Consider the following 21,175-nt stretch of genomic DNA (forward strand, 5'->3'; position numbering starts at 1 on the left):
TTAAACCCAACGTACACAACACATAGTTTCGTAATAAAAGCTAAAAATAAAAATATTAGAACTATTTAAAAATGGATACACAATTGACAAAATAATAATTGTTCTAGATTAAACAACTTCAAAAATAATCAATTATTTGTTGTTTAAGTATACTTTATGCATATAAGGCTATAAATCTTTTTGTATCGGCTATAGATTTGCAATAGCGTTTACATCAATCTGGCACATTTGAATATATTTGACATTTTCAGTTTTTTTAGTGTTATTGCGAACCAGTATTTTCTACTTAAAATCGGTTTTGGAATTTTATAATTTTATCATGAAAGAAAAGCGGTTTTTAAAAACCGATAAAACCAAGTAGAAACATATTGAAAAATTAAAGGAATTAAATATTTTCTCAAAATATTTTCTATCATCAATTTAATTCTATTTATCCCGACCGCGATAATTTATCTTGCTATCTTATAGATATTTTATTTCAGTGCTAAATTTTTTGGCAATTAGGACATAGGTAGAACCGGCGCTGGCGACCTGGGCACCAGGGTCGAATTCTTGTTACCTGAGCGATTCGTATCTGACGCCTCCACCGGCCGGTGTGATTTCATGTGTGCACTGCGGCTTTTTACTTTTATGAAAACTCTGAAATTAAATAAATTTATATTAAAAAATGCACACATATGTGCATGTATAAATCTACATATTTATACAGGGTAGAGCGGGGCCAACAGGTCCGCGGTGGTAGACCTTTACTATCATTATTTTAAAATCAAGTAGACATTTTTAACGATAATAGAGTAGAGGGAAAAAGATGAGTAACCAGCCAACACCTTAATTTTTACGAGGTCGTTATCGAGAAGTAAACCCCCATCGTTGGTATTTGTTTTACTATGATCTCTTTTATTTAGTTTACGATACTTGAATATAATTTCTAGGTATATGTTAACTGTTTCATTATATGTATTGTGATTTTTAAGATAATTTATCAGTTTTTTAAATAACCTCTATAAAAGTTTTCACGTATTTGAGAAAAAGAAACAACTAAACTTTCATCTTCGGTAAGCTGTAAATAATAAAAAAATAGTAAACAAAAAAGTAAATTAAATTAAATAAGTAATTTTATAAGAGATAAATTAAAATTATACTTATTCCAATTTTGCTGATGCATATTTTACAAAGTATCCGATCAAGGTAAATGCAGTGTGATCTTTGTGAAAAATATGTTCATGAAATAAATTTATATTTTGCATTGGTTAAGTACCAAATGTAGATATTATTTCGTAAAATCACTTTAGAATTAAAATTGAGGTATTGGATCTGTTTGCCCCCCGCCTGTTGCTTTAAGCGTCTATGGGGTAAAAAGGGACAAACAAAAAATTAAAAAAAAAACGTAGTGAAAAAACATATTTCTGTATTAGAAATTACATGAGAATTTTGCTAAAAATAGTTGGATAGTTGTTTGTTTTAGACGTGTTGTGTGTTGTGATGTATTTTAATTGGTTATAATATCTTATAATTGAGTATAATAGATGTAAGTCAAATTGGACTTTTGAGCCATGACCTACCATACCCTCAATATTATTAATTTCAGATGTATTGAGGAAATAATTATCTGGATTATCAAAGTAAGACACCACTGTTTATATCGTTAAAGATTTATTAATTTAGCATTGTGGAAAATTAAATAAATTTAATATTCTGGTAAAATGTTCTAGATAAACTACAAGACCGGCGTCTAAACCGTTATACCCGTGATTTCCAATCTGTGAGGCGCGAGGCTATTTAGCTGTTTCTAAAATATTATTTTCCGAAATTAATCAAAAATTTGGAAATAATATAAAAAAATGAACAAATAAATAATTATTTTACATTTATATTTTTACATAAAAACTAGTAGAAGCGTATTGAAAAATTATAGAAATATAATATTTTTTCCTCATAATATTTTCGCAAAGGGCATACAGCTGTTTCTAGAATATTATATTCAAAAATTAAAAATATATAATTATTTTTTATTTATATTTTTACATAATGTTGCAAATTAATTTGTAGTTTGATAATTATTTATAATATAAGTTGAGTATTAAATAAATTGAGAAATGAGCAAAATAATTTTATAAGCACCGGAGGTCGCGGTATGAAAAGGTTGAAAACCACTGCATTACACAGTGGACCACTAATTGATGTGAATTATGATTCGTAGTACGATAATGTTAGAAATTCAATTTATCCACTAATTAATTGATTTTTTGTGAGTCTGATTGACTGGCTATCGTAATGATTTTTTTCAAATAAATTAAGTGAATTCACAAAATCTTTTAAATTTAATAAATGTGTAGTTCTTAATTTCAATATGTAATAATATTCAAATCTCTAATACAGATCTTCAAGATGCACTACTTTATGATACATTATGTTGAACGTGTGCAATATAAGAGGTTATTCAGCGTATTTTTTTAAATTTATAAAGCAAACTACTAAGACTTCATTTTTTTAAATGTATTCTAATCTCCTTGCTGTCAGGATATTTTCGGCAAAATGATTCTAATATATTTTGTTCTTATAATTGTTAAGATAAATTTGAGACTATCAACAATTGTTAATTTTTGTTTATAAGATATTGGCAACGGTCACAAATCCTAGATAAATAATTTGTAAATGAACATTACATAAATGATTATAACGTAACAATAAGTCAACAAATTCCACGAAGATTTCTGGAAAATTTATATTGCATAATTCATTATTCTTAAACCTATCATTTTTATAATAAAAGCAAAATTTTGATATAGGTTTTATAGTAATGATTAAACTAACTATTTTTAATGAATATAATTTGTATAGCAAGTAAAACCATAAATATGAACAATAAAATCAAATCAACTAATTGCACTAATTGTAAGATATAACGCAGGTTAGTTCGACTCAAAATTTACAAGACCTTTGTAAATGCATTAATAACAAATATAGAAAATATTCATTCAGTATTAAAACAAATAAAACGTTTGACATCGTTTCTAAGATGCTTTTCTGTGTCGTGTATTTTTACGGATTGTTCCATATTAAGTTTTAAATACAACAGTTTTGGACATTTTAGTGAACACACATTTGGAAAGGAAAACACGTTCAGACGACACGAAGTCTTGCAACAACAATTTTACCTGCTTTTAACGTTTTTATTGGTCATTGTTTTGATTTTTGTTTTTTGAATGTTTTCGAATATTTTGGACATCCCTTGAGATAAATCAAAATCCACAGAAAAGGCTGGTGAAACAAAATAAGGTAAATAGAAAATTAAATAAATCGTTTAACAGAATATAATATTAACAAAAAAAAATTAAGAATATGAGATATTCAAAATAATTTGATCAAACTCGACTACAAATCAAAAGAAATATTGAAAACTTATTAAAATATTTTATCATAAACATCAAAGACTTCCTATAATTAATTATATGGGTGTCCTAGAACTCAACGTCAAGCCAAAATTGTGTGATAGTAATGATCGTAACTGTCATCAAAAAAAAATTGAAAAAAAACTCCATGTTTCCAAGTTACTAGCTTTTAATTGCTAGAACTAGAGCTTTGGAAAAACTGTGAACATTTATCGGTTATTGTGGTTAATTTTCACTAATTTTGTTTATTTAAGCTTTAAGTAAATAAGTAACCCAGTAAACACTGGGTAGTAATCAGAAATCCACCAGCGTGTCTTCCACGCTGTGACATTCATGTGGAATTTATGTGGATTTCAGAATACTACCGCCGCTCTGTGTTTACTGAAAAGTAAATAATATTTTTAGGAACACAGCCAAAAATATGGACATAATTGCTTCTGGTTTTCAAGATTTGCATGGACGTTTACCATTTCACAACCCTGATTAAATCCGCAAACTTGTACTGAAACTTGCCAAAATACTTCAGTATATTTTTCTTAAAGAAGAGTCCTTCAAAGTAGACCAGTTTTGAAGATTTTGAATTCACAGTTAAAAATAAGTCTTAATTCCTGAAAACCTAGAGCAATTGTGTCAATATTTTTGACTGTGATCCTAAAAATTATATTTACGGTTATGCATCTAAAGCGTAAACAAAATTAGTAAAAATTAATCACAATAATCTAAAATATTCATAGTTTTACCGAGGTTGTACTTAAAAGCTCGTAACTTTCAAACTTCATAGAATGAATTTGTTTTCTAATTTTTTTCACAAAGTTACGATCAATACTATCACCTCGTTTCGTCTTGAAGTTGAGTCCTGGGAGGTCCTGTATATGTACTTTGGTATTATCTTGGTAAAATGTTTTGAATTTTCATTCAAATAATATTTATTAATAAAATTATATCTGCCTTTGATCAGTTACGTCTACTCCAATATTTTAATCGTTATAAAACTAAAAAATAATTAAATAATTATAACACAACTAAAGCACAAAAGAAAACTTTGAAAAAAATATGTAATTATTCATCCTATATATGTTTCTATATATAAAAGAACGAGGAGAATCATTTAATCGTATCTTTGAATACCTAATTTAATCTACTTTTATATATCATAATTACTTATACGTACTTTCCACAGATCCTGCAAGGGTACTCATCCGCGGTCTGATCGTGGGCGGTTAATTGCTGCTGCAGCAATGAAGTTCCTGTCAATGTTGTAGTACACACATTTGCAGTATGACTAACATTATTGCTTGCTGTTTGCTGAGACACTGCCGAATTACCTCCTGCGCCACTACAGTGGATTCTGGTGTGGCCATGAAGGGCTGCTCGGGAACTGAAGCTCTGGGGATAGAATTGATAAAAATAAGAAGTCATGGTCAATATATTTAGTTTTATAAACTTTGTAAAGATGAAGCATTTTAAGAGTTTACAAATTATGTAATATGTAACAATAAAAGTTGAGCTAAGGGGCTGAAAGTAAGTCCAATATTTTTGATATCCAAAGCATACATTTGAAAAGTTTAAGTAATATTGTAGTTGCATCTTGGTACGTCTCCAATTTTACAAAATACAATGAAACACGTTACGCAGATGAAGTAATTAAAAACAGTAGTAGTTCTCATATTAACTACATGAAAACTCCGAAAAAGTGGAATTGTTTTGTATGTTTTATTACTTACTGCAGAGCAATCAGGCATTTCGCAATGGTGAGGTCTGGAGTCAACTACAGCTGGTACTCCGCTGGCAGTGACCGTTGAATGGGCTGTAACCATGGTATCTTCTTGCACAGGAACCCGCTGAGTGGGAAAGAAGGATTTGTAGTCACCAGCTACTTTCTTCCATATGTAGTAAAATGCAACGCATTGACTGACAGTTTTATTTCCAATCTGAAAGAATAATTTATTTGAGAAATAAATTAAATTGTTTTATGACTTACTACAATGATCACAGTTCTAGTAAAACTTCAGATAATATTACTTCTAAAGGTTGTTTATATTTAACAATTTACCAACCTCTCTGGAAATTGCTCCAAAGTCTTTCCGCCACCGCATCACTCCTGCTTGGAAAGCATCAACTTCGTCCCTCGTCCAGGTTGTAGGTTCGCTTGCCGCAGCAATAGACCTTCCTGCTCCACTTCGTATGAGTGCCGCTTTAGCTACCGTTGTACTGCCGCCGCGTCTCATCAATTCAAGTAAAGCTTCTTCCTCACCTAAAGAGCCGCTGCTCCAAGTTGATGAAGGAGCGGAGCAAAAACGTATGTAACGGTCAACTGTAACAAAAAAGTACATATAAAATTTAGGAAAATATTTCAACTGCAAAAAATCTAATTGCATATTAAATTAAATGTATTTATTTATTATGTGAGTATAAATTCATTACCTTGTTCATCAGAATCGTTGGTTATGCCAGGATCCCATAGCAAATGCTCCCTAATTGGATCATCCATTTCTCTAAGAGAGGAACATTCAGGTATTGATGCTTGGTATGCTGTACCTATATTAATCATTGGTTCAGAACTCTCTCCTAATTCAGCACTATTTTGTTGAATGTTTATTCCAAGTTGCCTAAACAGACCGGTGCCAGACCTGTCTGGATCAAGCATAGGTGCAGGCGTAAACTGTAGAGGTCCGCTAAGACCAGCTTTGAGTCTGAAATAATAATAATATTTTGTTTTATTACTCTTAATTACCTCAAATGTTTATGTGAATCAGGTGACCAAATATTTTTAATAGAATTATTTAATGTACAAACCTAGAACAATATAATTTTCGGTAGCAAGGCGCTATCTCTCCTGTTTCAGTATCTGCGTCCCCAGACCACATTTCTAAAGAACGTGGTCGTTTTCGGGAACGGGTTACAGATTCACACATGTAGCTATTTGAATCATCAGTTTTTGACCCACTTTCCACGTAGGAATATCTGAAGTAATTCAACTTTTTTATTGAAAAGTAAAGAAAAATTTATTTGTATATTTATTTATTTGTGAGACCCAGCAAAATGCTTAATTAACACTGAAAAGTAAAATTAACATTTTTGTTTTTACAAAAGCTTGGTACAAATAAATCGATTTTTACTGGTAAAGCAACCCTTAAGATATTTTATCAACTTCGTTTGTCAAGAACTATGCTTTATTATAAAAATTCCCTCGTAACGATGTTAGAAGTCAATACGCTAGAAATGGAAAACATACCCGCGTCTTAGATTTCGATTAATGAATTCAAACTTTTTCCTTCCAGCAAAATCTTTAGGGCTGCTTGACAATAGTGGATCATCTGAATTGGGCATCATCATTTGTTGAGCAGTTTGCAAATATGACATTTGTAACGGGCTTTGTGGGTCATAGACATCCATTTCTCCAGGTAAAACCTAAAAGTAAAATGATCTTAGTATTTTAAGGAAACATAAAATTATTTATTGAATTTATATAAGAATTAAAGTTTCTTCTACATTATAAAGAAATATTTAATTAAGACAAAGAATTTAAGAATTAAGAATTTAATTAACTAGTAGATTAATAGATTGTCTAATTAATGAAATATTATTTTATAACACGTAAATAAAATAAAATAAATATAATAAAACTTTCATGTTTTTGATCACTCACAGTTTCCAGAGCTTCTTCAACTTCTTCGGCGCTGGACATCGTTGCGGTAAAGAATGCAGCAGATAGGGGACTGCTGCTTTGTCTGGCTTCTTCCAAAGAGAAACATCTTTGTTGTTGTTCTATATTTCGTTCTAAAGAACTAAGTGTATGTTGTTCTAATTCCAACGAATGTTGGTCTAACGTGTTTTGCTGCTGTTGCTGATCGAGTGCACTGTGCTGTTGAAGTCTTTAAAAATAATTATTTGATTAGCCATCTGGTAAATTAGGAACTAAATAATATTTGTTTTACTTGATAATTAAATCGATTTGGTACAAGTGTGTTGAATCAAATATTAGTAACTTACTCTTGTTGAAGATCTAATGTATGTTGCTGTTGCTGTTGCAAATCAAGCGAATGTTGTGAAGCCTGAGTCTCGTGGGATGCTGGAGGCGTGGGATAGCCTAAACCAGGCGAATCACAAGGATAACGCAAGGGCGATGGTGGTGAACCAGTGTACATTAGGTATCTGCAATTATTTTAAATAAAATTACAATGTTTTATAAAGAATATGTACCAACACTTAGAAATGCTAATACGCATCAGTGATGAGTCGGATCGATGATCGAGAAGAATTTTCAACTTACTCTTTTTGGTAAGCCGCAAGATCTTTCGGCGAATGTGGAGGATCTTGATAAGCTCCTAATTCTGCGAGCCCTTCTGGAAGTGGTGAATCCAGTACAGCCCTTAGTTCTCTTGTCACAGGCGCAAACAAAGACCCTGTGGTCCCACAACCGGAGCTGGCTGAAAAACCTAAAATGGAATTGATATTGAGCAACAGTAAATTTTTTAAACTATTATTGCACTAAATTTATTTTTTACCTTCAGGGCTTTGGACATCAAGATCAGCAGAAACTGCAGCATAATCTTCTAAACTCGCTATATCTTGTAAGGTCTCTTGCTCTTCGGAATCTGTTTCCTGCTGCAATAACTGAATGGAATTCACCGCCTAAGTTAATAATATTTATTTAAAGTATTAAGATAAAAATATACTAATTTTTTATCTTATCAAAGTTAATAATAAGTAGTGATAAAAAATGTCTATATTATTGACGAAAATTGCGCAGATAACTACTCGATAAATTTGAAAAATAAATGGTACCTAACAAAAGTACTAATATATATGTAATAGAAAAGCACTTTGTCAGATTATTGCATTTAAATTTGATAATGAAAGAAGTTTTTACCATAAAATCTGCATGCATTTTGTTATAAATATTTTTCTTAACTTTGCATAAATGTATAATATTGGTTTTCGTTCACATTTATTCGTTTTTGATAAATCAGCATAAAAATAGTAAATATTTGCTTAAGAATATATTTGTGAAAAAATAGTAATAGTTATTATTAATATCTTTTGCAAAAATTCTAATTACCTGAAGTAGCATCGCAGTATCTTGGACATATACCTCATCACCAGCGGTGTAAAAAGTATTAGTACTTCCAGTGGTTGGATTTTGATAAGCTAACGTAAATACTTCTCCTGCTGTAACACTGGCAGTTGTTGTATTTGTCTGCTGCAGATTAAGTTGGACGGAAGCTGATGCACCAGAATCTGACAGAGATCTTTTTACTTGGAGCTGTGGAATATTCAGACAAAATAATAAGATAATTGTTAAAAAGTTACTATAACCTATTAAATCGATAAACTAACCTTGGTTCCACGTTTGAGGAGTTCTATGAGTGTGGCGTCCTTTCCATTGTTTGTTGTCGTAGTGGTAGGTTCAGTGTATTGCGCTTCTCCTTCTGAACTTCTTCTTGGAGGAGTCGCAGGTACAGCAAAATCACTGCTGCGATTTATTATCTGTTGAACCTGCTGACGGGCAACCTGCTGCACCTTAAAAAAATACTTTAATTAATCACAAGAGATTCAGTTAAAATATTATCTTAGTACAAAATAATTTTGTTAACGCTTGGTTAAATTTATTACAAAAATACAAAATATTTGGATTCAGCATTTAAAAAGTTAGCAAGCCAATGGCAAAGCTTTATTTTATTTTTTTAAGTATTTCAAATGCGCAATTAAAATCTGTTACTCTATGTTAATTAACATCGAAGTACCAGATATTACAATTCAAAATGTTAAATAATAATTAAATGATTGGAGAATTAAAACATCTATTACCTGAGGTGTTGTAGAAGTGGGTGTTGTGACAGTACTGCGTTGTTGTCTGCTTATAATTTTTTCTTCTATCAGAGCACGAACACTTTGACTTGCAGTTTGTAATGGAGGCAACGCTGATTCTTTTTTATCAGGTTTTTTATTATCAGAATCCTAAATCAATACTTAAATTAATAACATACAATGTAAAACTAATAACTGTAAACATATAATTGTGCTAACTAAATTTTTGAATATATTTATGATGTATCAACGAATGGATATCATAAAAACGCTGTTAATTGATTTGAAAGGTTGACAGGTAAAGCACTAGTATATTTTAAATTGAAGTAGTTTTAAGATACTGCCAAGATAGATATTGATGGTATCAACTCTTCTATTGCTGCCAAGATAGATATTGATGGTATCAACCTTTCTATTATCGATATGATTACCTTTTTAAAATAACCTCCATGCAACCTCATATGTCCGTTAAGAGCTGGTATATTTTTAAACTTCCGATGACATAAATTGCATTCAACCGGTTTCGGTTCTAACTGATCAACAGTTCCTGATTTAGCATCAGAAACACTGCTATGAACGCTGTTGCCATTGCTGCCGTTGGATATTTTCACTGTTGCTATGTTGGTACTTGTGACGGCGGTTGTTGATGTCACATTATTTGTTTTTTTCTGTGATTGCTGCAATTGTGTCTGGAACAAAGACACAGAATGTATATTTGTTTATTGAGAAATGATTTATAAAAAATAAAAAATTTAAAATTGTGTTTAAATAATGACATCAATAAGATAGTTGATTATGCTCAACCAATATTTGATTTTAACAAGTTTTGACTTCTATAGATGTGTTACAAATTATTATTTTTCCCTATATCACAAACGTGAGAGTTTTGACAAGATCAGTTGCAGTTGGTATCCAACAAATGTGATCTGCACAGTTTTATTTATCATTTAATATCTGATTAGCAACGAATTATCAATGACGATATGGTCATTGGAGAAGTCTCATTCCCCTTAAGAGTTCAAGGACAATATTTAGGACAATAATCTTTTTAGACAGTATTATAGAAATTGACACATTATAGATTAGACACATATAAACTAATCGAACAAATTTTACTGAGCAGAATTAAATATATACTCGGGGACTTTTTTCATATAAATTTGCAACCGACAGTGAGCGCTAAAATCATAAATCTCTCCTGAAATATTGCGGTACAATTCTTCGCTATTAACTATCAATAATACAGAACACTATTTATATTTTTATTTTATCAAAAACAAAATAATATTAAATATTAATTTATTAATTAATATTATATATTATTATTATTAATATTATGGAAATGCTGCTAATATTCGCACGTCATTAACAAAGTATGGCTGTTTTTATATTCATTTATAGAAATTAGATGGATTGACATAATAAATGAGTAAGTTTACCTAATAAAAATTTCAATTATTATTTGAAACGGTTAATTTCAGAATAAAAACATGTCCGTAGTTTTTACCCCACCTGCATATTCCACGTTCTTGGAGGTTTGTTGTTTCTATTAATATTTTGCTGCTGTAAAGACTGCTGCTTTGTCTGCTGCATAATTTGGCTTATAAGTTCTAATTGCTGCGTTGTCAAACCTAAATAAATAAATAATAAATAATTGATATACAAATTAAATTAACTTATTAAAAACTATTAGTGCTAAATATTATTTTTGTGTAACATAATAAATCATTTGTACTAATTAAATAGCATTAAACTCAATTATAGAAAAAAATAGAGTAGATTAGGTCTATCTAGTTAAAAAGGTAAGGTGATAAAATCAGGGTTAACTCATATTTATTAAAAAATATGAAATATAACATATAAAAAATCAAAACATAAACTATCAAAAATTTCAATCATATAATACTTTCTAAATTATTTCAATTGTTTAAAACTCTCACCTTCATTGCCTGCGCCAGCACTAATTGCTGTCGAGCTTGTGGAATTACTACGTGAATGTGTATGATTTGTGCTGCTGCGGTGGCTTACTGTTGCTGTCCGATGACCAGACTGAGTTGGAGAAGCCACGTACTGGATGCAGGAAGAACCATGAGGTGATGATGCATCACCTGAAAATTAATAAAAAAATTTTTACTTAAAAAACAAAAAACATGATAATAAATAGTAATCTAATCTATGATAGAGAATATATCTATAATACAAAAATAAAACAATAGCAATCAGAATACAAAGCTGATGAGCTATTTAGTTGAATTATGAATACACATATGAAATTATTGTTCTAATTTTTTGTATATCAATAGTTGTCACTTCAATGAGTGACAACCAGGGTTTATACAAAAACCGACATTTCAGAAAACCGGTTTTCGAATTTTAATTGTACTAAAAACCCGGTTTTCGAATTTTATATAAAAAATAAATTTTTGCTCGAATATTCTGTAATTTATTTGCAAGTTTAGTGTAATTTAGAATAGTATTTGACTGAATTTATTTATTGTTCAATTATATAGATAGTAAACAAAATTATTTTAATTAGTAGAAATAGTTTATCTTGATTAAATAACTTTGAAAATAATTATTCGTTATTCATGCATCGTTTTCACATATAAGAATGAAAATATTTTTATTATAGTGAAAGGAAAGTTTTCGAATAAATAAAAATAACATATTTTTAAATAAAAAAAATTCATTAAATAAAAAAAATTTTAAAAATTAGATACATGTTGATACATACTTGTTAATATCAATTTTAGTTTTAAAAACAATTCAGCTAAACTTTTATTTCTGTTTCGAGCAATATTGATTAATTAATTTTAAACATTCTAATTGTTTTTTGTTTAATAATATATGATTTAAAAAATTGATAACGTCTATCGAATTGCTACTTAAAAGTGACCTTTGTTTACTCACAAAATTTCCTAAAATAGAAAATACTCTCATACTTGCAACCAAATTATGCTTAATTGTTTTTAAAGCCTGATATAATAATTATAAGTTTTTTGTTTTTTAATGTGTAGCTTATATGGTTTAAAACTCTTTTTTTTTAGGTTTGAGTAGAGTAAGTTACTCCTTCAAGAAGTCAAACTGATTTAAATTAATATTAACACTGGTATGAAAATCTCAATTAATATATACATTAGTCAAAAGATAACACAAAACCATTCTGGGAACCATTGCAGATTGATAAGATTCCAAATGCTATTGAACCGATATGATTTCAAGAATCAAAACGCTTTCATCTATCTTTTGTATTTGGCTATATTTGTCATTTTCATTTATACATTGAAAACCGACTTTTTTCACTAAAAAACCGGTTTTCGAAATCCATAATTTTTGCAAAAAAAACGGTTTTAAAAACCGGTTTTTGAAAACCGACAAACCCTAGTGACAACCAATTGGTTCACCAAATGATCCAATCAAGTGATTCATCAAGCATGGTTCTCCAAAGATGTAATAAAGTTAGATTAGAGATGCCTTGAATATTGTCGTTTGGGATAATCTTATTCAATATTTTTGAAACTAATCTATAACTAATCTAATCTAAAACTAATTTATAGCTAAACTAAACTAAACTAGACTTGAGCGACTATATAATTAGTATGTTTCAGAAAATGTTGAACAATGCTTAATTTTTTTACGCTGTCTATAAAATTATATTCAGATCGTCATGTGAAGTCTTTTTATTGACAAACCAAGAAGCATCAGTGATCTGCCTTAAAATTCAACTTTTAAAGCAAAAAATAATATAGAAAAATTGTAGTAAAGAAATAGAAAATTTTGAAAATTTAAACACAGGTAACTGCTGGCAGATAAAATAGGTGAAGAAGCTTGCCTACACGTGAGAAAATACGTAACTATTACTATTATTACCTGATGCTGTGGATGGGGATAACGAGCTCGCGGCGGAAGGCGATCCCGCCGCGGTCTCGGCATTGGAAGCACTATTGTTATTATTGCTGCTGGCGGTGTTGCTGCCGCTAACCGCACTCTGATTTCCACTTGAACCATCTGTTGCCGTTGAGGAACCATGATGGTTCTCTCGATGACGCCGTAAGGATCGTGCATCGCAGTAGGATTTGCCGCAGCCTTCAGCCTTACATTCATAGGGTTTCTTGTTCCGGTGCGTTAACATATGACCATTTCTGAAAAATAAAATACATTCGAATTAATATTGATAATTAAAAGTACTACGTATGATAATTCAATACTATGTATAAGTAATTTAATAAATAACTTATATTTGGGTAATATTCAAAGTTAATTGTACTTACAGATGGTCTTGTCTTTTGAATGCTTTAGCGCACATAGTACAAACGTATTTGCGCTCATCACTATGTGTCAGTTTGTGCTTTGCCAGAGCAGAAGCGTTTCCAAAAACTTTGCTGCACATCTATAAGAAGGAATAATATTTTTTAATATGTAGTGATACCTCGTACAGTGGACGTCACACACCCCTTTTTTGAGGTGCAAACGTTCCACAAAACGACATTTATTCACATGACGTACAAAACCGTTGTAACTTTTAATCCGTTTAAAAAATGTTGCAGCAGTTACTTAAAAGCTCAAATTCTTACTAACGCTATGAAAATATACTTGATGGAGAGAGAGTTCACACTTAAAACAATCTATTTACTGTATAATTCACATTCACACACCAAAAGTCTTAAGAAAATTTTGGAAGAAGATAATTAAAAACTGAGGAAGAAAAACCACATCCGAAATTTTTTAGTGCCTTTTTTAGAGTACTTTTTGGTCAAATGGAGAGAACAGCAAGAATTCATAAATATTCTCTTTTAAAAGATGACTGAGGCTAAGATGATCAGCAATTTGTGCAATGACAAGCTTGTTTTTAATTTTCGGCTGGTACCAGAAATCAGACTAAAACAACTATTGATAGTTTCCTTGAAATCAGGAGCTAACGGGTAAAAAAACGATCAATACCACTCTTGTGAATTTCTATTTTATACTAGCAAAAAACAAGTCATTTTTAGGTTCTTATTTGTTTATTCGGAATTTTTACCATTTTACAATACTGAATAATGGCGCTAAAATTTGATGAAACGTGCCAACACACTTAACTTATTTTTAAAGAAAGGCCTCTCAAAGTCGACCTATTTTAACATTTTTAGATATATAGTTTAACAAAAAGTCTTAATTCTTGAAAACTTGAAGCAATTGTGGTATTTTTGGACTGTGATCCTAAAAATGTTATTCACGGTTACGGTTCTAAAGTTTAAATGAACATAATTAGTGAAAATTAACTACAATAATAAAAAAATGGTGATAATTTCACCAAAGCTTTAGGTTGCACCTAAAAGCTCATGTTTCCAAACAACGTGAGATATTTTTTTTAGTTAATATGAATACTATCACCCCGTTTCGATTTGACAACAAATGGGTCGTTCTCTATGTATTTATATTTATATATCAAAAAATATTATATTTAGCTGATAGTAATTGTAAAAATCTAATAGTATATAATTGAAAAGATTTATCTTCATGTAAATCGGCCTGATCTTGAGGGATTGATAATTTCATTCTGAATACTTGCATATTGATAGTAAACACTATTTTACAGCTTATATAACTATGAAGATAAATTCTTAGGGACCGATTCTGCCGCATAACAGATAAATGTTATGGCAAGGCTGTGTTATGCTCTAACTCCCATACATTATGCAACTGAATCATACTGAATAGTGGCAAAATGTCATGTATTTGCTGTGCATTCAGGCGTTTCACACATAAACTCCAACGTCACTCGTATGTTATGAAGCTGGGTCAGAAAGACCCTGTTATGTAACATCGCTTTTTTGACATTCTAGATTATGTTTTTTATCTGACAACCTGAAAAAATCGCCTGACTGCATTGCAACCACGTGGCATATGTCAATATTTAGAACAAATTTGTATGGAAATTTCTTCATAACATAGCCTTGCCATAACAATGGTCTGTTACGCAGCAGTATCGGTCCCATAATAATTATAAAAAGTATGAAAGCAAGAATCCTACACAAATTAGGTACATTTTTGGAGTTAAATAATAAGATAATGTAGATGTGAAATTAATCTAATATTTCAAACCTGGCACTGTTGCGGTCCTTGCCTCGTCGGCGAGGCAGCCTTCGGCCTCGGCCTCTTCGCCGCCTGAATTCGAGCCGTCTCCGTCGTAGTTGTTGTGGTTGCTACCGGTTCCGCCGTGCTACTTGCTGTAATTGAAAATAATCATCCAATTCATCAAAATTTATTTCAATTAGTATTACAGTTGAATAATAATCATTAATTCAATTACACGACGTGTCCTTTCAGTAGCAAGTCCTTTGTGGATACAAGCAAAGATCTAAGGATAGCGATCCGTTTCGAATTTGAATGCTACCTTGGTACTGGAATAGTGTTATTCACTTTGTAATTCTAGAAAATGCTTTGATGGTCTTAATGATAAACCTTGGTAGAACATTTTAATTGGTCTTGTAGTTGGAGGAAATTACTTACTACAACTCTTTTATTTTAATGCACGTTTTACAATGGATAATTTAAAATAATGAATTTAAATAATTGTATTAAGTACTTTTAATTCAGGTGATATGGTTTCTTATAATATATTTTTAATAAAAATTGAACTATATATATGAAATATGGTAGAAAATAGATGTTTAACTTAAGTAAGCAGTTTACCTTACAATAGAGTTTAATTCAGTTACCAGTAAAAATTTTTATAATAATTTATGAAATAAAATGACGATATTGAATGTTTAGAATTAAAAGAGTAAATATCAATGAAAGATACGTGAATTAGTACCAATACATAAATGCAATTTTAGTAACATAACATTAGATGGATTAACGTCAGAAAACAATAAAAAGGTAATTGAGCATTAACCTTGTGATAAAAGGTAACAATTTAAAGTCATATAGAAAAATACACGCCAAATAATTGTATTAGCTATAATCAATCTATATATAATAGATCAATTTATTAGAAATTATAAATTAGAAATATTGAATTCATAGATACTTTTTGGGCATTATAATTTTCTAAATTTTAAAAGTTACTTGAACAAGTTGGCTGTTTATTGTTTATTTATACCACAATCTATGCTGTATCTGAAACCTAACCAGAAAATATTTTGATTATTTATAATGTTAAATTAATAGGTTTTCGTATAAAATTATTGGTTCGCCAGAAATTGCCTACTAAATAAAATAAAAAAATCTGCTGCCAAATACAGGAAAATGGGTTTGGTTCAAGTTTTTATATAATGATTTAGCTATTACTGTACCTTGTTCAGGTTCAGCAGGACTGCCGAGGATGGCCAATTCCTGATCAGGACATGCCTCTAAGATGCCAAAGGAAGCAGTGCCGCCACCTTCTGCATCAACAACACCTGTGTTGGTCACAAGACAAAGTATAAAAAATATAACAAAACTAAACACCAAATGAACTACTTTATCTATTATAAATAGACCTATTTAATATTGAATAAATTTAGCTTATTACTATTCAGTAAATTAAGGGTCAATTCTCAAATAAAATAGAGACGTTGTGTTACGAGACTATAAGCGTTTGAGTTGATAGTCACGTGCTATCTAAAAGCTATGTACTTGCAGTGCAATGAGGCGTTTCACACATAAAACCTAACCTCCAAAAGGGATAATGTCAAATAACAATTGTATCATTAATGCAACTTTCTGATGTACAAATACGTGAAGTCTCACCAAAGTTAAATATTATGACATACAACCTAACCTCCAAAACGGATAAGTTGTATGTGTGAAAGGCTCGATCAAATAGCTCTTTGACTTAACATTTCTATTTTAATCGAGAATTCGCTCCATCAGATCTAATTTTTGACTGAACAAAGACAATGATTTTTAATTTCTGTCTTATTGAGATGATAATATAATCGAAATTTGAATTCTGTGTTCAGTCTCGTCTATAAGATATGGAACTAACTTCAAAATATAAATATTCTTGCAAACATTCAAAATTTAAAAAATTTGAATCAATTTTGTAATTTGGGTCAGCGGTGGCGATATCGGTTCGAACGTGGGCTAGCACCAACTAGTCCCGGGTTCGCTGGTTCGATAATATAACTTATAAAGCCCGCCATCAGGAAACTTTGATGTCAAATTTTCACTTGAGGTTATAGATCTCAAATATGGCCTCAATAGTCACTCGTGAGTATAGTTGTATATCTTATATATAAAAATAGAGCTCTCTTTCAAATGTCCGAATAAAACTCGAAAACGGCTGAATCGATTTGGCCAGTCTTAGTCTTGAAAAATTCGTGCCAATCCAGAGAATGTCCAAAAGGTGAGATATTATTTCAAAATCACGTAGAAACTTTACATTTTTAATTTGAAAATTTTTGTTGAAGCGTAATGTAAATAAAACAATGGACGGTGGCAATTTCGTAAAATGTCAAACGCTTGATGTTCAATTACGTTTAATAGGATGTTTTACGAGAATATTATTTAATTATGATGAATTTGTAGTAAGTAGTTTTGTTTGTAGTTTTATTTATATACAAAAACGATAGTAAACGGGCCACAAGTGTTACTAAAGACTCAAAATATCAACTTTTTTGATATGTTAATATGAAAATGCACTTTTTGGCATATTTTTCTCAAACACGGTGCTCTGAAAGATCTCATTTGTATAATTGTATACTCATTGGTATTTATAAAATATTTTCTAGGTTATATTACTTTTTATTTATGTTATTTAAATTCAGAATCTAAATTTGGTATCGATCAAATGGACATTTTGTCGAATAACATTTTTCCAGTTATAATTTCCTAGAATTTATCGCAGAATAGATAGTAATATATGAAGGTCCGGGATTAAAAAGGTACACCATCGATGTGCCAAAAATCAGTAAAGTTAAGCATTGTAACAACAATATTTAAAAGTAGAGGAAAAAAGATGTATAGCCAGCTACAACCTTGATTTGAGAACGATAATCTTTGAATTGGGGGAGATAAACGGTAATTTTTGAAAATCCATAATAAAAGTATTTTCTTCCGTTGGTAGTTTTAGCATTAGTTAAAAATGTAATTATTTTGTAAAATACCTTTAAAATTATAATAAGGCTTTAAACCTTTTGCCACCTGCCCGTTACAAGTTACCCCGCATATAGGATAAAAAGGTCTAGGTAACAAAATTTGAAAGACGTCAAAAAAGCACATTTCTACAATGATGAAGTAGAAGTCAGTTCACTGAACGTAGTCAGATAATTGTTCGTTTGATATGTGTTATTTGTTGTGATATAATTGTTATGGTTTTCACAATATAGTTTACATTTGCTCAAAGTCAAATTGGACCTTTGTGTCTCACCCTGCTCTACATATATACTTTTTATTAAATTTACTTTAATTCATCGAATGTAACTTGAAACTTTTCAAAAAGCAGGTCAAAGAAGTAATACTTAATTCATTTTTTATCTCTCCTCGCAAAAATTTTGTATAAGCTCAGTAGTATTATTTACAATTATACACAAAATCCATAATCCAAAAAGAATCTAAAAAACTTGAAACGTAATCAATATGTCGAAAGATCAAAAAAGACTTAGATTGTATTATACGATGTTTTCTATAGAAAGTGTATAAAACTTGCAGTTGGATTGTATTGACAAAATATAGACAAACTAATGGGGTTTATTGTTTTGATAATACCTCATTGTAAATAGCATTCAAACAACACATCCTTATGCACTTAAAGTATTAATATTTTTGATTCTCTAGAAATGGTTTAGAATATACCTTATTTAGCAAAACAACGTTTGCCGGGTCAGCTAGTATATGATAAAAATGTCAGCAAATATTTCGAGTATAGTTAATTATTCATAATTGGATTAGACAACTATTGGGTTGTCATTCATTCAAAAATCCATATAATAAAGTCAAAACAATTACTGTATGTCTTAAGTGTGATAGATTGTAATTAAAAATGTTAAAAAAAATTATAATTTAAGTTGATTAAATATTCTAACGGAGACTATTATTTTGCGTACCGGCTGCGTGCAATGTGCCCAGCATGTCCGCCAGTAGGTCAGCATCCGAGTCGTCTTGCAAGCGGGCCAAGACACCTCCGAAACCAAGGGCTGCGGCGTCCGCTGGACCTTCGGCCTCCCTCAGTTGCAATGTTACGGAACCCTCTGCGCCCATGGCCGCTGAACACATTAGGACAGCCGCCCTTGGCGCGGGAAATCCGGCCAGAGGAAGCCGTGTGCCGCCGGCTGTTACCTGAAAGGATGATATGAAATATGAAATTGTTAGCCAGAATTATTACTGTAAAAATGGACAAAAAAATTAATGCTATTTTGCCAATACATCCAATAAATTATATAACAAACCATTTGTTGGTAATACTAAAATAATAATAAGAGAGACTTGCTACGGTTGTGCCAGAGTACGATAGTGACAGCCGTTATAATATATCTGCTATATCATACTAATTTTGAGATAGGATCTAAAGTAAGAAAGCTTAAGTATGATTGTTCGAACAAGTTTCCATTATTGCTTTCAGTCTGCGCCTTACATTAACATGATCTGTATACCGCATTGCTTACAAAGAGTCAAAAGTAAGATTTCATGTTCGAATTCTTTTAATAATAACTGTTAATTGTATCACAAAGATAACTTTGTTTATTATATTGCTGTAAGTTGAACATTAGTAGTTATTTATCAGCAATTAGTTTTTGCATAGATCATTTAGCTGAGTCAAAATGATTGTTAGTTGTAAAAAATTTTGTGGGCACTGTTGTGATATGTATTTCTTGTCTTTTTCGGGTAAAGATTAAACAGACAAAACAATCTAACTTAACTAAGCCAAAAATCGAATGAAAAAGTAAAAGTTCTGTTTTGTTATATATTGTTATATCTTATTCGTAAGCTTTGTTTAAATGTTTTATTGTGTTGGTATTGCAGTATATTACTAAGTGCATATAATTGTTTTTCATGACAATAGAAGTCGCTATAAAACATTTTGGTGTTTATATCTATTGTTTACAACCTATTTTTATGCCTGGTTCACACCCCCAGAGACGGTTGTGACACTCGTTACTTTTGTAAAGAAGTTATTAAGTAGTGGTTAAAAATATGACTTAAAATACACTTCCAATGTTTTTTCACCAACTAAACAATACGATGATATGTTTTAACTGCCTCTACGGTAAGTTATAGTAATCGCAAAAAATAGAAAATGAAAATTTTTATATATCTTTACGTTTCAAAGGTTTTTGAAACTTTTGGCATACCTTAGAAAAAACGGATGTATGTGTGTGCGGATACAAATTTTCGTCGACACCGATCAACCGATTTGAATAATTCAAAAAACATTCGATTCGTATTGATGAGGAAACGTGCTGATTAGTTTTTGGCAAAGGCAGGTCTAGTCGTTCTGAAGATATGGAGCAAAAAGTACCAAAAACGGTAACTCAGTTTTTAAGAGAACTAAACGAAGCGTCCAATTTTAATAATTCAAAAAAGATTTCACTTGTATTGACAAGATGAAGAACCGATTACATTTTTGAGAAGGCAGGTCAAGCGGTTATGAACTCTCAATAAAAATAAGTTAAAAAAGTGTCATTTGGCGGTCAAAAATGTTTAATGGACATATGTACATCAAGTTATCAGATATTTTATAAAGATTTTAATAATGTGTACACATTTTGTACAATATTTTTGGGTTCCGTACCAAGGTTTTTAATTACGGTACGCAAAGTTCCAGCAATTTGCCTTGAGGCACGATGCCATGCATCCCACTAGTTTTGATTCAATTTTATTCTGCAATCTGTATATAATATTACATCAAGCAGAGAATGCTGACAAGTACATGGCAATATAAAGTTAATTACAAATTAGTAAAACCTCTCAATAATAAATAACATAATTTTTAAAAACTATTTTTTAATTTTATGAAAATAAAATAAAGCAATTTGGTCCACGAGTAAATTTTGAATTTTTGTTAA

At 30.5% G+C, this 21,175-nt stretch overlaps 1 protein-coding gene across 1 annotated transcript; it reads right to left on the reverse strand.

Moving 5' to 3' along the window:
- Positions 1 to 500: 500 nt before the first annotated feature.
- Positions 501 to 19,767, reverse strand: LOC113385599. Its single transcript, XM_026623449.1, has 23 exons — positions 19,744 to 19,767; positions 19,217 to 19,448; positions 16,484 to 16,588; positions 15,288 to 15,412; positions 13,475 to 13,593; positions 13,074 to 13,345; positions 11,144 to 11,311; positions 10,716 to 10,834; positions 9,635 to 9,892; positions 9,204 to 9,353; positions 8,733 to 8,915; positions 8,455 to 8,658; positions 7,901 to 8,027; positions 7,666 to 7,831; positions 7,386 to 7,547; positions 7,042 to 7,267; positions 6,628 to 6,803; positions 6,189 to 6,356; positions 5,817 to 6,085; positions 5,450 to 5,706; positions 5,117 to 5,323; positions 4,564 to 4,778; positions 501 to 639 (listed from the first exon to the last, which is right to left on the reverse strand). Exons 1-23 carry the CDS (start codon positions 19,765 to 19,767, stop codon positions 501 to 503), a joined length of 4,071 nt encoding a protein of 1,356 aa, XP_026479234.1.
- Between the last annotated feature and the right edge of the window lie 1,408 nt (positions 19,768 to 21,175).

This window comes from Ctenocephalides felis, unplaced genomic scaffold, assembly GCF_003426905.1.
Source record: "Ctenocephalides felis isolate EL2017-DRISC unplaced genomic scaffold, ASM342690v1 CF-g0.4_SCAFFOLD_03571, whole genome shotgun sequence".
Classification (NCBI taxonomy): domain Eukaryota; kingdom Metazoa; phylum Arthropoda; class Insecta; order Siphonaptera; family Pulicidae; genus Ctenocephalides; species Ctenocephalides felis.

Coding starts and splice junctions, on each gene's coding strand:
- LOC113385599 (XM_026623449.1), bottom strand. CDS start 19,767: ATGCGGTATACAGATCATGTTAAT. Junction 13,346..13,474: donor TTCAAAAGACAAGACCATCT/GTAAGTACAATT, acceptor TTTATTTTTCAG/AAATGGTCATATGTTAACGC. Junction 8,028..8,454: donor ATACTGCGATGCTACTTCAG/GTAATTAGAATT, acceptor TTATTAACTTAG/GCGGTGAATTCCATTCAGTT.